General features: G+C 38.7%; 1 protein-coding gene across 2 annotated transcripts in view; it reads right to left on the reverse strand.

Annotated features, from left to right (window-relative positions):
* Positions 1–15,589, reverse strand: part of LOC122811594 (heme-binding protein 2-like) — an 81,793-nt gene that overhangs the window by 50,487 nt on the left and 15,717 nt on the right. For both annotated transcript variants that reach the window (XM_044083546.1, XM_044083545.1), the window contains exon 3: positions 10,566–10,641. In XM_044083546.1, coding sequence (XP_043939481.1) covers positions 10,566–10,641 — 76 coding nt within the window. The remainder of the gene's footprint in view (positions 1–10,565; positions 10,642–15,589) is intronic.

The following is a 15,589-nucleotide window of genomic DNA, read 5'->3' on the forward strand; positions in this document are numbered from 1 at the left end:
TAACGTTCTTAAAGCTATCTTCTCAACTTTTCCACTTATCTATCAGTCTGGCTACTTATCTGCATACTTGTTTATTTATTTATTGATCTGAGGTTTGTTAATCAATGAGAGCAAACTGAAACATAGGATCTGATTTTAAGGAAAGGTAGTTAAAAGGGGAAAATACCATGCATTCAAATAGCTTATAAGGGCAACACAAACTATCTAAAATTGAAAGCCAGATAAAAAAACAGTAAAATATATACAGACTGATATTTTGGGTATTACTACAATCATTAACATGTTAAGCCATTTAGACATTCTCTTATTATTTAAGTTAGAAACACTGAAATCAAGAAAGCAATCAGATTTGTTTACTGGAAAAGGTTAATTGGGCATGCAAGCCCCTTTTCAGCAGAGGCTTCATAAGAAGAGTAGAAGTAGATGAGAGAAGCGAAAGTCGCTGACATGTTTATGTAGTTATGAATAATTTAGTCTGGAGACTAGGAAGGGCAGAGCCAGGAGTCAAGCAGGAACAGTTTTAATTTATCTTTTGAAGATATATGTGTATTGCTGAAGACTCTGGAGGGAGGAATTGAATTCCAGGAATTTTGAGATACAGTTGGAGTAAACATTTCCTGCTATGTTGTGAGCATTGTGAATTGAGTGATGTTTGTCAGCAGAGAGGAGAGTTCCGTCCGTAGACTGGGGTTGTAGTATACCACTTAGGGCAGGGCGGTTTTCAGGGAGAAAGACTAATCTCTGTGCAAATTGAAGTTGAGAGTAGACGAGGAGGTAAGATAGCTCAAGATAATTCAGGAGCCTGAGGGCAATGTGTGGAGTATGGCTTGTTGGAAGCAAATTTTTGCTATTTTATTTTAGCATTTCTCTAATTCAGTTGGCTGAGTAGAGGTTGGTGAAAATAGAAAAGGCATATGGAAGTGTAAGTAGCAGCTAAGTGGATGCCAATGTTATCCAGCTGCTTTAAGTCATATATTACTTGCCTTTGTATAGCAGACCTAACTTCTGATGTGTTTTTTTTTTAATTGTTTGTTCAATGTGCAGTTTAAATGTCATTGCATCTACTAAAATCCCTAGAAGTTTAATACTGGAGACCCCTTCAATATTTATGTTATTTGCAAAGGTGATTTGAAAGTTAGTTTTACATTTTAGTATGAGGCATAATAATGAAAAGGAGAAATTTTGTATTTTGGGGTTTAATATTAGGTCAAATTTTGCTATCCAATTTCCTATAGAGGAGAATGAATGTTGTGTGAGCTATTGGAGCAGAATGGGATTTAGGATAGATAAAGGCAGCATCAATGGTGTATTGGACTAGTCTGACATGTTTTGAGGCAGTGTGTAATTCATTTTAAATATTATATGTAGATAATTGATAAACAGTAGTGGTTCCTAGTATAAAAAATGAGCGAACATTGGCAGAGACTGGTAAAAATGTTGGAATGCTAGACTGCCATTTACTAGCTTGGGATCTTTTGGACAGATAGCTGAGAAAGAAGGAGAGACTAGAGTAGGACAAATCAAAGGAGGCCAATTGATGGAGCAGTTCGGTATGAGCGAGAAAGTGTCAAACACTTTAGATGCATCTAGGAAGGGCAGATATAATATTATCTGTATTCTCTCTCTGTAAGTAATGCTGCTAGAGAAGTCTGTCAGTGCAGTAGTGGTCCTGTGGTTTGGTCTAAAGCCATGCTGCATGGAGGACAGGAGGTTATTGGTAAGAATGCAGTTGAACAAAAGGTTTCTCATCCAGAAAAAAAGAGGTCATTGTTCCCCTCTACTCATCACTCATTAGACCCATTATAGAGTACAATGCCCCTTTTGGTATGTACCTCACAAGACATCTACAACAACTGGAAAGGTCACAGAAATACCTCACAAAGAGGATTACTGGCCTCAAACAGATGCTCTCATGAACCGTCTCAAAAAACTCCAGCTTTACTCCATCGCATATCGCCTACTCAGAGGCGATCTCTGCCTAACATACAAAGGTATGTCAAACCCAGAGCTGTTGGACATGCTCCACTTAAAGAAATCCCAATCCCTCCGAGCTACACGCTCTAGGGACCTAAACCTTGTCACCACAATAAACAGAACATGCTGGAGGGATAGATTCCTATCCCAGAGACCTCCCATACTCTGGAACAGACTACCTATCTATGTCAAACAGAGCTCCTCATTAGCACTTTTCAAGAAAAATCTTGATGATTGGATGGGAAATAGGAAATTCACCCCAGGGATCACTTCTGTGGCTCTGCTCAACAGGGGCACAGGAAAATAATTTTCTTGGGTGGCGAAAGCCAGGGTACCTTTCTGGCTAGGGTTATATAGGCCCTAGGGCTAATAGCCTAGTACCTACCTATGAACCTATGGGAGTTGAGAATGGATGCACTAGGAAAGTATAGCTATGGGTCTATAATTGTAAAATCATTTGTATTTGCCCCTTTGTGCAGTGGTTGGATGAATTATTTCTTCCATAGGGAGAGGACATAAGGCTGTTAGATAAATCTGTCAATGAGTATTGAGACAGGGTTGACAATTATATCTGCTATGATTTTCAGGTATTCAATGGGTAAGTTATCTCCTACTAGGGTGGTAGGTTTTAGTTTTAGGAGGTGATTTTAATGATAGAGGTTGGGACAATATTGACAGAGAAAGTGTTATGGTTGCACTGAATTAGAAGTTAAGCTGGGGTGAATAGTTAGTGAACATGTTAAATAGTGATTTTATGGTTGCACTGACTTAGAAGTTAAGCTGGGGTGAATAGTTAGTGAACATGTTAAATAATGATTTTATGGTTGCACTGACTTAGAAGTTAAGCTAGGGTGAATAGTTAGTGAACATGTTAAATAGTGATTTTATGGTTGCACTGACTTAGAAGTTAAGCTGGGGTTAATAGTTAGTGAACATATTAAATAGTGATTTTATGGTTGCACTGACTTAGAAGTTAAGTTGGGGTGAATAGTTAATGAACATGTCAAATAGTGATTTTAACCTATCCACGGTGGTGCAGCGGTAGCATTGTTGCCTCACAGCAAGAGGTTCTCCGTTCAATTCTCGGCTGCAGTGTGGGGAGTGCCTTCTGTGTGGAGTCTGCATGTCCTCCCCACATTTGGGTGGGTGTTCGAAAGACATACATAAATGGGCGTGCCATCGTTGAAGGTTGAACGTCGAGCTGGCACCTCGGCGTTCATGAAAATCTACTGCCAATCATTAGCGGACCAGAGTTCCGCTGCTGCGACCCCTAACTGGGAAAAGCCGAAAGGCAACAACATTGTACTCCTTCTATGTACGTATGCTAGTTTATTTAACAAACAACAATCTTATAAGCTGCACAGCAGTTCTTAACTACATACATTTTTTCAATATAAACCACTTTTAAATAAAACTACAAGTAATGTACATACCACAACTTTGCAAAGCTAAGGTAAAGTTGGCTCTACAGCTAAGGTAAAGTTGGGTCCACGTTATTACATCAAAGAATCGGATCATCGGAAATGCCATTCATTGAACCTCCCTCCCTCCACACCCCTGCTAATTATATATATACATACATATACACCATCTCCGAGATTGCACTACAGTGGGAAAAGGGCAAATTTCTAAATCCCCACCATAATGCGAGCTCAGTCAGAACACTTTGACAAATGACATAGTTGATAAAATGCCATCCAAAATGCTGTTTGATGATCCAATTCATCAACAAAATAACACTGTAACTGCAAGTACTTGGGCTACTGCTGCTCTGTACATATTAACTATATTTTAGTGGGGGGGGGGTTATATCGCAATGTGGATGCTTTAAACTCCATACCTTGCTATGTATACTTACTGTATCTGAGGTCATGCGAACCTTGAATAAAGGGAATGTTTTACTTTTGTAGGAAAAGTAAATAACTACTTTGTTTCTCTAGTACTACAGTGTTAGTAATATTGTGTTAAATGGAGAGTGGAAACGCAGCCCCCAATTTAATTTAGTGAGCGGAGTGAAGCACTGCTGCATAACCACAGAATGTTTATGTTCTAATCTGCCATTGCAGGTGGCTGAAGCTAATGTACAGTATTATGCAGTTTAAACATTTTCAACAGGATTTGTAAATGTTTTCATTATTTCACTGTTGGGTTTATGGTTTATGACTATTCTTCCTTGTTTGGTTTGTTGTTCAGTAAAGCTGCTTCTCAAACAATCAATGATTTCAATGCGGCATGACTGAAGCTTTTGTGATTTGTTGTTTTATGTTTTAATCTAATAGTTTGTTCCTCTTACAAAGAACGTTTGGGTAGAAATGAACACAAAATCATTGCCAGCAGGTTTCATATTCGCCTTTGTTGCTGTGAAATACAACCATTGTAGCTTCTCTTCCCTCACTAGTCCAGTAGTGATAATACACTGCAGGATGGGAGAGAGGTGTGCTGAACTAATAAGGTACAATCTTTCAGCTCCTGTCTTACATTGAGGTCCAGTCTACTTATTCTGATAGTAGATCAAGTGACTGTTAAAGATCGCAATGCACTTGTTTGATGAAAAGCAGTGGAAGTGCCAAAGTGCCCTGGCCACATTAATACCGTTAATATGAATACAATCTTGGGGGTGTGGCCTTATTGGTTTATATACTCGGTAAAGTGCAGTCTAAAGCAGACTATCCAAGCCAAAACATATGTAGTGTGGCAATGCACATTTAATTCACATATTCCTTACAGAAAACACATAAGACTAGTGAGAGAACCTGGGAAGTGACAATGATATAACAAGGGAGCACATTAATATCAACATGAATAATAATTTCCTTACCATATCTGTTTCCTTTACATGAAACTTAGAAAGTCACACCTAATTCCCTTGTTAAGTAGGTCATAAGTTCCAGTTCTTCCTGATGATAAAATTACCTTTCCCTTTTCATCTTGTCATAATAGAGATTGGTCTCTACCCACAATAGTACCAACAGGCACATCCTACCTATGTATACATTATAGGAACTAGCACTGTTTCCATGGTGTAAAGCAAGACACAAACTTCTCAGAGATAAAAAAGGTGCCTCCCTTTCTCAAGTCATACCAGGAGAAGATCTTCATCTGACAGTTAATGCAGAAGATTAAGGCTATAATGTATTAACAAGATGTTTCCGGTAGTCCAGGGTTCAAGTATCCCAGCCTCCATTTGCCTACTTGTGATTCTGAGCAAGTGACTTATCAAGACCGTGCCCAAGATGAAAGATTGATGTGGCTCAATGTTCTATCCAGTTAACAAATATAGCCAGATAATGACCATCTCCTTCAGAACTGGAGAGACTAGTAATCCCACCAGCAGACAGGATAGGAATTTGCCCCATCCTCTTGCATATAGAAGAATCTCACTGATTGAGGATATCTGTCCTTTTCATGTCTGAGTTTGATGGCACTGATTGAGGATATCTGTCCTTTGCATGTCTGAGTCTGATGACACTGATTGAGGATATCTGTCCTTTGCATGTCCGAGTCTAATGGCACTGATTGAAGATATCTGTCCTTTGCATGTCAGAGTCTGATGGCACTGATTAAGGATATCTGTCCTTAGCATGTCTGAGTCTGATGGCACTGATTGAGGATATCTGTCCTTAGCATGTCTGAGTCTGATGGCACTGATTGAGGATATCTGTCCTTTGCATGTCTGAGTTTGATGGCACTGATTCAGGATATCTGTTCTTTGCATGTCTAAGCCTGATGGCACTGACTAAGGATATCCGCCCTTTGCATGTCTGAGTCTGATGACACTGACTAAGGATATCTGTCCTTTGCATGTCTGAGTCTGATGGCACTGATTGAGGATATCTGTCCTTTACATGTCTGAGTCTGATTACACTGACTAAGGATATCTGTCCTTTTCTTGTTTGAGTCTGATGGCACTGATTGAAGACATCTGTCCTTTGCATGCCTGAGTCTGATCCTGGTAGAAGTGGGGGAGGAGCTGGGATAAAAACTTAAATTAATAACAGTGAAAAAGGTCATATTTGTGGAGATGCAGCACATCCTGCCATGTCTACATATAATGCTTTCAAAGACAGGAGAACTTGAAAAAAACTTCTACCTGCCGGGATGGTTCAGGATCACCCCACGTGAATAATTTACGTGTGTTCTTTAATCTGGATTTGGTCAAGGACAAGTAAGATTCCTGCTGCCAGTGTAGAAAAGCCCTTTTGAGGGATTTGTGGCAGAATAATTCCCTAAATTCTAGTCTTCAAATATGCAAAGGAGGAATGGAAGGGACATAAAGGAAATTGAAAATGGAAGGAAACTAAAACTGCCATAATCTGTCATAATTATAAATAGTACTTTGCAAACAAACCAGTAAAATATGTTGTCATGCTTTTTCTGTGTCTCTTTCAGTTTTATAATCTCATCCTAGTCTGATCTGTGATCCGCATGTCTTGTAATTTCATGCTAGTCTGATCTCTGATCCACATGTCTTGTAATCTCATTTTAGTCTGATCTCTGATCCATGTCTTTTAATCTAATCCTAGTCTGATCTCTGATCCACATGTGTTGTAATTTCATCCTAGTCTGATTTCTCATCCACATGTCTTGTAATCTTATCCTAGACTGATAATATCTGATCCACATGTTTTGTAATCTCATCCCTGTGAGATCTCCGCTCCACATGACTGATAATCTCATCCTAATCTGTTCTCTGATCCTCATGTTCTGTAATCTCATCCTACTAAGAACTCTGATCTACATGGTAGAGTCACTGCTGAGCTCCTGGTCTCTCCTGTGGTCTGATCCTGATGTCACTCCATCCAGATTTGCGGTATAACCCTATCTGTATATACAGCCCAATAGACACTGTAGTATAATTCCGGTCCAACAGGTTACATTCCTTATAATTTAAATGCTTTAGGTCACTTGATTTAGACTGTATTAAACAATGAAAGACCATTACTCAAAACCATAACAGCAATTGGTTGTCCATCAGTGGTGCTCATTCTAAATGGAAAATTATAAGCAGTAAGACATCTGGCTTCAAAACACAGTAATAATGAACAAACTTGCTAATTTAATAGCTGTAAAGAACATTGCAGCCACCATATTTTCCATATTTCCAAGCAGAGAAGTGAAGCTCATCAAGCCAGATAATTTAAAATAAATCCACCTTTATATACATACAGTGATGCCTCTAAGCAAAGTGATATATAAAAAATTTTAAAAATTGTGAAAAAAAATCATGGTGCATTAAAAGTGCATAAGCATTCTAACATAAGGATGAGGCTGCATGGACAACACATTCCTAACTCCCTCACTTAAAAAAGTAGCACCAGCTGCACAAAAGTTTATGTATTATAAAATCATCATCACATACATGGATCAGGTGTGCATTGGCACAGGACATGACCAAAATGACCTGGCAAATTACACTGCAGCAAGGAGAGGAGGGGAGAGAAGAAGGTCCATATAAAATGCCATTAATAAGCATTTTTAAACAAACGCCATTATGTAATAACAATGTATGGGTAGTGTAAATTTATTCATAGCTTTCTTTGTTTAATCAGTGGATGTTACCCTTTTGACCAAAACAAAACAATGTACAAAATCATGTTAATGTAAGAAGCAGGACACATGCACACACCTGACTTCTTAAAAATAGTGGCAGATGTGCACCAAACTGACACATTATGCAAATGTTGGTATGTTCATGAAGTACACATGTGCATTGCATCAATTTAGTTATCCTCAGAAGAAAAGAAATTCAATTCTGTAATATAATGACATTATTTTTCAAAATTATGGACATTTCTTTTTAGATAATATCACTCCATGTTCTTATCTTACTCTCTGTTCTTTCCTGGATGCACATCCTAATTGAAGCTATCTCTAATTCTTGACAGCCTCATGAGCTAATCCTGTGATATATTTGAAGACTACTACCTGGTCCTGCACATCATCATAATCCAGTTCTTGTTTCGTTAAAGAACATTCCAGACCCAAGCCATTATCATGTAAGCGGCATGCTGTAGCTAACACTGCTTATTGTCTCCTGGAGTTTATAAACATCTGTGTTCATACATTTATCAGCTAAAGCTATGCACGATAGCTAGCTTATTATACATCTATGTTCATACATTTATCAGCTAAAGCTATGCACGATAGCTAGCTTATTATACATCTATGTTCATACATTGATTAGCTAAAGCTATGCACGATAGCTAGCTTATTATACATCTATGTTCATACATTGATCAGCTAAAGCTATGCACGATAGCTAGCTTATTATACATCTATGTTCATACATTGATCAGCTAAAGCTATGCACGATAGCTAGCTTATTATACATCTATGTTCATACATTGATCAGCTAAAGCTATGCATGATAGCTAGTATATTATACATCTATGTTCATACATTGATCAGCTAAAGCTATGCACGATAGCTAGTATATTATACATCTATGTTCATACATTGATCAGCTAAAGCTATGCACGATAGCTAGCTTATTATACATCTATATTCATACATTTATCAGCTAAAGCTATGCACGATAGCTAGCTTATTATACATCTATGTTCATACATTTATCAGCTAAAGCTATGCATGTTAACTAGCTTATTATACATCTATGTTCATACATTGATCAGCTAAAGCTATGCACGATAGCTAGCTTATTATACATCTATGTTCATACATTGATCAGCTAAAGCTATGCATGATAGCTAGCTTATTATACATCTATGTTCATACATTGATCAGCTAAAGCTATGCACGATAGCTAGCTTATTATACATCTATGTTCATACATTGATCAGCTAAAGCTATGCATGATAGCTAGCTTATTATACATCTATGTTCATACATTGATCAGCTAAGGCTATGCATGATAGCTAGCATATTATACATCTATGTTCATACACTGATCAGCTAAAGCTATGCACGATAGCTAGTATATTATACATCTATGTTCATACATTTATCAGCTAAAGCTATGCATGATAGCTAGCTTATTATACATCTATGTTCATACATTTATCAGCTAAAGCTACGCATGAGTTATTATACATCTATGTTCATACATTTATCAGCTAAAGCTATGCACGATAGCTAGCATATTATACATCTATGTTCATACATTTATCAGCTAAAGCTATGCACGATAGCTAGCATATTATACATCTATTTTCATATATTTATCAGCTAAAGCTATGCACGATAGCTAGCTTATTATACATCTATGTTCATACATTTATCAGCTAAAGCTACACATGATAGCTAGGTTATTATACATCTATTTTCATACATTTATCAGCTAAAGCTATGCACTATAGCTAGCATATTATACTTCTATGTTCATACATTTATCAGCTAAAGCTACGCACGATAGCTAGCTTATTATACATCTATGTTCATACATTTATCAGCTAAAGCTATGCACGACAGCTAGCATATTATACATCTATGTTCATACATTTATCAACTAAAGCTATGCACGATAGCTAGCTTATTATACATCTATGTTCATACATTTATCAGCTAAAGCTATGCATGATAGCTGGCTTATTATACATCTATGTTCATACATTTATCAGCTAAAGCTATGCACGATAGCTAGCTTATTATACATCTATGTTCATACATTTATCAGCTAAAGCTATGCACGATAGCTAGCTTATTATACATCTATGTTCATACATTTATCAGCTAAAGCTATGCACGATAGCTAGCATATTATACATCTATGTTCATACATTTGTTAGCTAAAGCTATGCACGATAGCTAGCTTATTATACATCTATGTTCATACATTTATCAGCTAAAGCTATGCACAATAGCTGGCTTATTATACATCTATGTTCATACATTTATCAGCTAAAGCTATGCACGATAGCTAGCTTATTATACATCTATGTTCATACATTTATCAGCTAAAGCTATGCACGATAGCTAGCTTATTATACATCTATGTTCATACATTTATCAGCTAAAGCTATGCACGATAGCTAGCTTATTATACATCTATGTTCATACATTTATCAGCTAAAGCTATGCACGATAGCTAGCTTATTATACATCTATGTTCATACATTTATCAGCTAAAGCTATGCATGATAGCTAGCTTATTATGTAAACAGATTTATAACAAGATTATTTGGACAGTACATCAATGCCAAGCTCAGTTGTCCCCCTTAACACTGAATTACTTTACAGTATAGAGCCTACCCCACCCCAAATTCCCCTCCCAGACAGTCATAATGTGTTGCGCTCATGAGCCATCCAGTCTACTGACTTCATACCTCTCAGCCGCTTAGCACAAGAAATCCGAACAAAGCCATAAATAATGAGGGGACAAAGTCTCAAAAAATGGACTATGTTTTTAATATTGCTCTTATAAACTTAGAACGTTGATAGAACAACATATTTTGCATTCTCATTAATTTCCTGAAGGGCATGAAGCCTAAAATTCAAATGTCTATCATTTTTTCTGACTTCACTCCTCAACAATATGCCAGGAAAACAATTTTATGAGGAATAGACCAAAATATGAGGCAAAACTCTAGACATTCTGTGAAAATTTAGATAATTGAGAAGTATGACCCACTTACGTCATAATCCTTTGTTTGGCATAGGGTTTGAAAGGTGAAGCATTCCCTTGTCTCTCTGCAGAATGCAGGTTTGGTACTGAAACAAGGAAGAATCCAACAGTCAGTACACTCAAAAGACACTTGTCACATATTAATCTTCTTAATGAGTTATATGCCAGAGTGATAAAATTCTTTTAATGACTAAAGCACTAATGGGTATATTTTAGAAGTTTTTTTTTTCAGTAAAGTTACAAACAACATTTAGAAGAACCTTGAATGTTTTGAATATTTTTAGATACCTGTATGCTTGGTTTTTCATGATCTACAAAGCCAACAAATGAAATCCTCATACAAGTAACTAACCAAACATTCTTATGATTTATACAGTCCATTTACCTACTAGGACAGCTATCCAAAGTCTTGGAAATAGTTGCTGCCTCATAAATTGCAAAATACCAGAAGCACTGAAAAATCTTTGAGGGTGAGAGGTTGCAGACTTAAAAACAAATTTGAAGGCGGGGATTGCGGCAAATCCCTAGAGAATGGTGAATAGAGAATATTAGACAGACTGGGAGAATGTGATTTTCATAAAAGAAAAGGAAAAACTTGCATACAGATAATATTACTGATTTGTTACGTGAAGCCCTTATGGATATTTATGTGCTTAACTTGACAAGAGAAGTACAGAAGATATTCCAAAATATACGGAGGAAAGAAAAAAATTGGAGGGATCCTATTTTATTCATAGGAGAATCAAGGAAGGAAATTTAGAGGGAGAAGACAGCTGTAACTTAGAGGTGGAGAAGGAAGTAAAAGGAGACAAAATATTGGTCGCAAATTGTAATGGTGGATAGGTTAAAAGAGTGGGAGACGAAGTGGAATATGGTTTAGAGGACAGCCTGATACGGGAGTACCAAGGAGAGATGAATAAATGGAGAAGGTTAGAATGTCATGCAGGACAAGAAAGGGAAAGGCCAAAGATAATTAAGGAAGTAGTAGATGAAAGAGTAGAAGCAAAACATACCGGAGGGCTTTTGAGAGTGGGGAAGCAATGGCTGATTGGGGTTAATCAGAATCAGACTGATAAGAAAAGAAAAGGCTGTGAGACAGAACAAGGGGAAGAAAGAAAAAGAGACAAATGAAGGGAAATTCTGAAAATTCACAGAGAAGGATATAAGGTAAGAATATTCAAAATATTTGCATAAGTATTTTTATACACCAGCAAGCTTGGCAAGAATGTTTAGAGGGGTGACAGAGAGTTGTTGGAGATGTAAGAAAGAAAGAATAACATGGATACATGTATTTTGGGATTGCATGGCTCTAGATTTACTCAGAGAGAAAATTGAAAGTAAGTTGAAGGCCATTTGGCCAGCAGCTAGGCAGATCTCCAAAAATCTGTTTGTGTTAATGTATGAGGATGGGATTGAAGAAAGAGGCTGGGGAGGCTTATGACAGCAGTTAAGAAGAGAGCGACAGACAAATGGAAAAAAGAGACAAGGTCGACAACAGAGGAAGTGCAATCTATGTTAAGGCAGTGGGAAGGGACAGACGAAAACCTGTTGGACATAAACTGGAGGAAGTAGGGGGAGCTGATGATAGTAGTCAAAGAAAGGAATAGAAAAGAGGTAAGCAGGTACAAATGTTGCTGAAAAATAGAACAAGTGGTATTTGAAGTGAAAAATAAAATAAACAGAAGTTGTACATCTGAATATGAGTTCAGCGAGGTACAAATGGAGAGAATAGTGACAGTTAGAGGTGAACCTCTTGAAAGGAGTAAGGTGTGACGTGGAGAGGTTGGGGATATCAACTGTGAATACTTGTATTTGAAGCATTTTGATATTGCAAGTTTTTTTTTTCTTTTTATCTGATACATTTCATATAGGAATGGTTTGTATTGATGGTATCTTATGTAATTGGCTTTTGAAAACCGAAATGCGTTAAGGGGAGTGGGTAACAAACAGATGAGATTTATGTACTGAAATATCAATACTAAGTTCAATAAAGTTGAAACTGCAAAAATAAATAAATAAATAAATAAATAAATAAATAAATAAATAAATAAATAAATAAATGAATTAGATAGGGTGTTTGACAAAAATAAAGAGCATTGAACTGTTACAGTCAAGAGAGGTATCCTGCAACTTGGTAACTGGAAATGGCATATATATTGACTAGACGGTTATATTATATTGGTTTGGCCAGGTTTGCTAGATGCAAAGATAATGGTGTAGTTGATCAGGATCAGCAAGTTCATATTTATTGTTCACTACTGCACCTCAGTAAGTCTTACAAAATGAATATATTAGTTGTAATTTTAGATTATATTCACGTTAAATGTGGATGTGTATATGTTGATTGTTGTTTGATTGTTTTGTATTTCACCAATAAATATTTATAAAAAAGTTTAAAAAAAAGACAACTTCTTTCTGAAAGTCATTGTGGTTTCAGGTCTGGACAGGGTATCACAGTCTCTCATAAGAATGACACCTGTAAGGTTAGAGGTGAAGACAGCTCATAAGAGCCATTTCTGTGGATATAAGGCCTTTGACTCAGTAACTCACAACAAAGCCTTTTGCTACAAATAAACCACCATGGCTTATACCAAAGCTCTTTAACTTGGGTCTCTATTTATCCAAGAAATGGAACATCCTCCTCTGTTTCTTTCTCACTCCTCACCCACTGTAAAAAAGTGTATGCATGCTTTAGTACACAAGTTTACCAGTTACACAGTAAGAGGAGGAAAAATGCGTTCATGTATGCTGCCTCTCTGTAACCTCTTCATGCTACTTCTGAAGCAGGTCAGGGTGGCACTTCTGTAGGTCATTGTACTGAGGCTTGCAATGCTTACCAGTACTGATGATACCAGTGGCATCACTCACCATCCTGGGAAGCTCCTTACAGGCATCGCCCTGCACAAGAGGACAGTGTACCTCCCCAGGCAGTGCTCACCATCCTGGGAAGCTCCTTACAGGCATCAACCTGCACAGGAGGACAGTGTACCTCCCCAGACAGTGCTCACCATCCTGGGAAGCTCCTTACAGGCATTGACCTGCACAGGAGGACAGTGTACCTCCCCAGGCAGTGCTCACCATCCTGGGCAGCTCCTTACAGGCATCGCCCTGCACAGGAGGCAGTGTACCTCCCCAGGCATCCCTCACCATCCTGGGAAGCTCCTTATAAGCATCAACCTGCACAGGAGGACAGTGTACCTCCCCAGGCAGTGCTCACCATCCTGAGAAGCTCCTTACAGGCATCGACCTGCACAGGAGGACAGTGTACCTCCCCAGGCAGTGCTCACCATCCTGGGCAGCTCCTTACAGGCATTGCCCTGCACAGGAGGACAGTGTACCTTCCCAGGCAGTGCTCACCATCCTGGGAAGCTCCTTACAGGCATCAACCTGCACAGGAGGACAGTGTACCTCCCCAGGCAGTGCTCACCATCCTGGGAAGCTCCTTACAGGCATCGCCCTGCACAGGAGGACAGTGTACCTCCCCAGGCAGTGCTCACCATCCTGTGAAGCTCCTTACAGGCATCGACCTGCACAGGAGGACAGTGTACCTCCCCAGGCATCCCTCACCATCCTGGGAAGCTCCTTACATGCATTGCCCTGCACAGGAGGACAGTGTAGCTCCCCAGGCAGTGCTCAGAATAATCCCTTTGCAGAAAGAACAAGACACTGTTGCTCTCCCTAATACACCAAAAAGAAGCCCCCCCCATGATTCCAATCAACTGATGAAGCTATAACTACTAAATAAGTCAACTCAAAGAAAATAGTACCCTGTGAATCATTTATACATTCCATGATATACATCACTGAGCATCAGTCAGAAGCTATCAGATTATTGCAGCACAATGCTGCAGCCCCATGTGTCCACACAAGCTGGCACATGAGCATACTGGTCACATACTTCCATGGATCTGTACAGAGCATGTTGATGTATTGTTTTCCAGGTGTGATTCATAGACACTGGTGCTAAAGTAGCTCACTAACATAACCACCATGATATGAAGCCCTTAGTGGCACAGCATGAAGTGTGTTGTCATTTTGCATGAGAATGCTTACAGACAAAAAACAATGAAATGCAGGACCTTACACAATAATTCTCTGAAAGTGGATGTACAAATAAAGGAGGCAGAAATCCCTAGCACTGCAATCAAAACCTGTGGTGTGGATAAGGGGGAAACATTTCAATAGCATGGCACTGTCATGTCCAGTTGTGGTGGTGGTGCACACCATGGGCACTGGGCACCTAGGAAAAGGCAGAAGACAAGGGACATGAAGACCCTTGTATAAAGGGGTAGGTATGCTAATGCACAGTAATGCAGAAGGGGTAATGGGTGCACTGCATGGGACCAATATGCAGTTGCAGGAAGGGTCTAGAGAGGACATGCACATTGCAGCACAGTGTACAAGGATATGTTGAGCACAGCAGTACATGGCCTTGTTAACATGATGCAGACTGGGAGAAGGGAGCAGTTGGCCATAGGTGGGCGACTTCCACAGTTTGCCTGAAACATCCACTGACTGTATATATAAGTCAAGGTGTACAGGGCTTGCAGTAGGCACCTGAGAGAGGTAATAGTTGTGGAAGTTCACCAGTCAGGAACATGAGATGCTACTACAGGCTCTCCACACACAAATTATGTGCACTCTAAGCAAAAGTGCTATAGATATGGTGTAGTGGGGCCAGGTATGGCACGGTATTGAGTGTTGCAGAATATGAATGCAGTGAAATGTCATAATACTTCTTTGCAACAACTGTGGTGAAGGGTAAACAATGACACTTAATAGAAAAAGACAAGACACGGGTTGCCAGGACATATCTAACACAGGGTTGGGGACCACCAACATAGAAATGGCTCACACAGATAGAGGAATTCTTGTTTATGCCTGTCTATGGAGGTTAAGTGGACCTTCATATCCATTGGTGTCCTGGATGTGAGAGCTGGGCAAGCAGTGCCATCCCAAATGTTAGTAGAGGATGCACCTTGTTAGTACTACAAAGTAAACATCTGTATGACAGTGTATTGCATAGTGAGAAGA

This window comes from Protopterus annectens, chromosome 9.part0 (genome assembly GCF_019279795.1).
Source record: "Protopterus annectens isolate FY-2018-M chromosome 9.part0, PAN1.0, whole genome shotgun sequence".
NCBI lineage: Eukaryota > Metazoa > Chordata > Ceratodontiformes > Protopteridae > Protopterus > Protopterus annectens.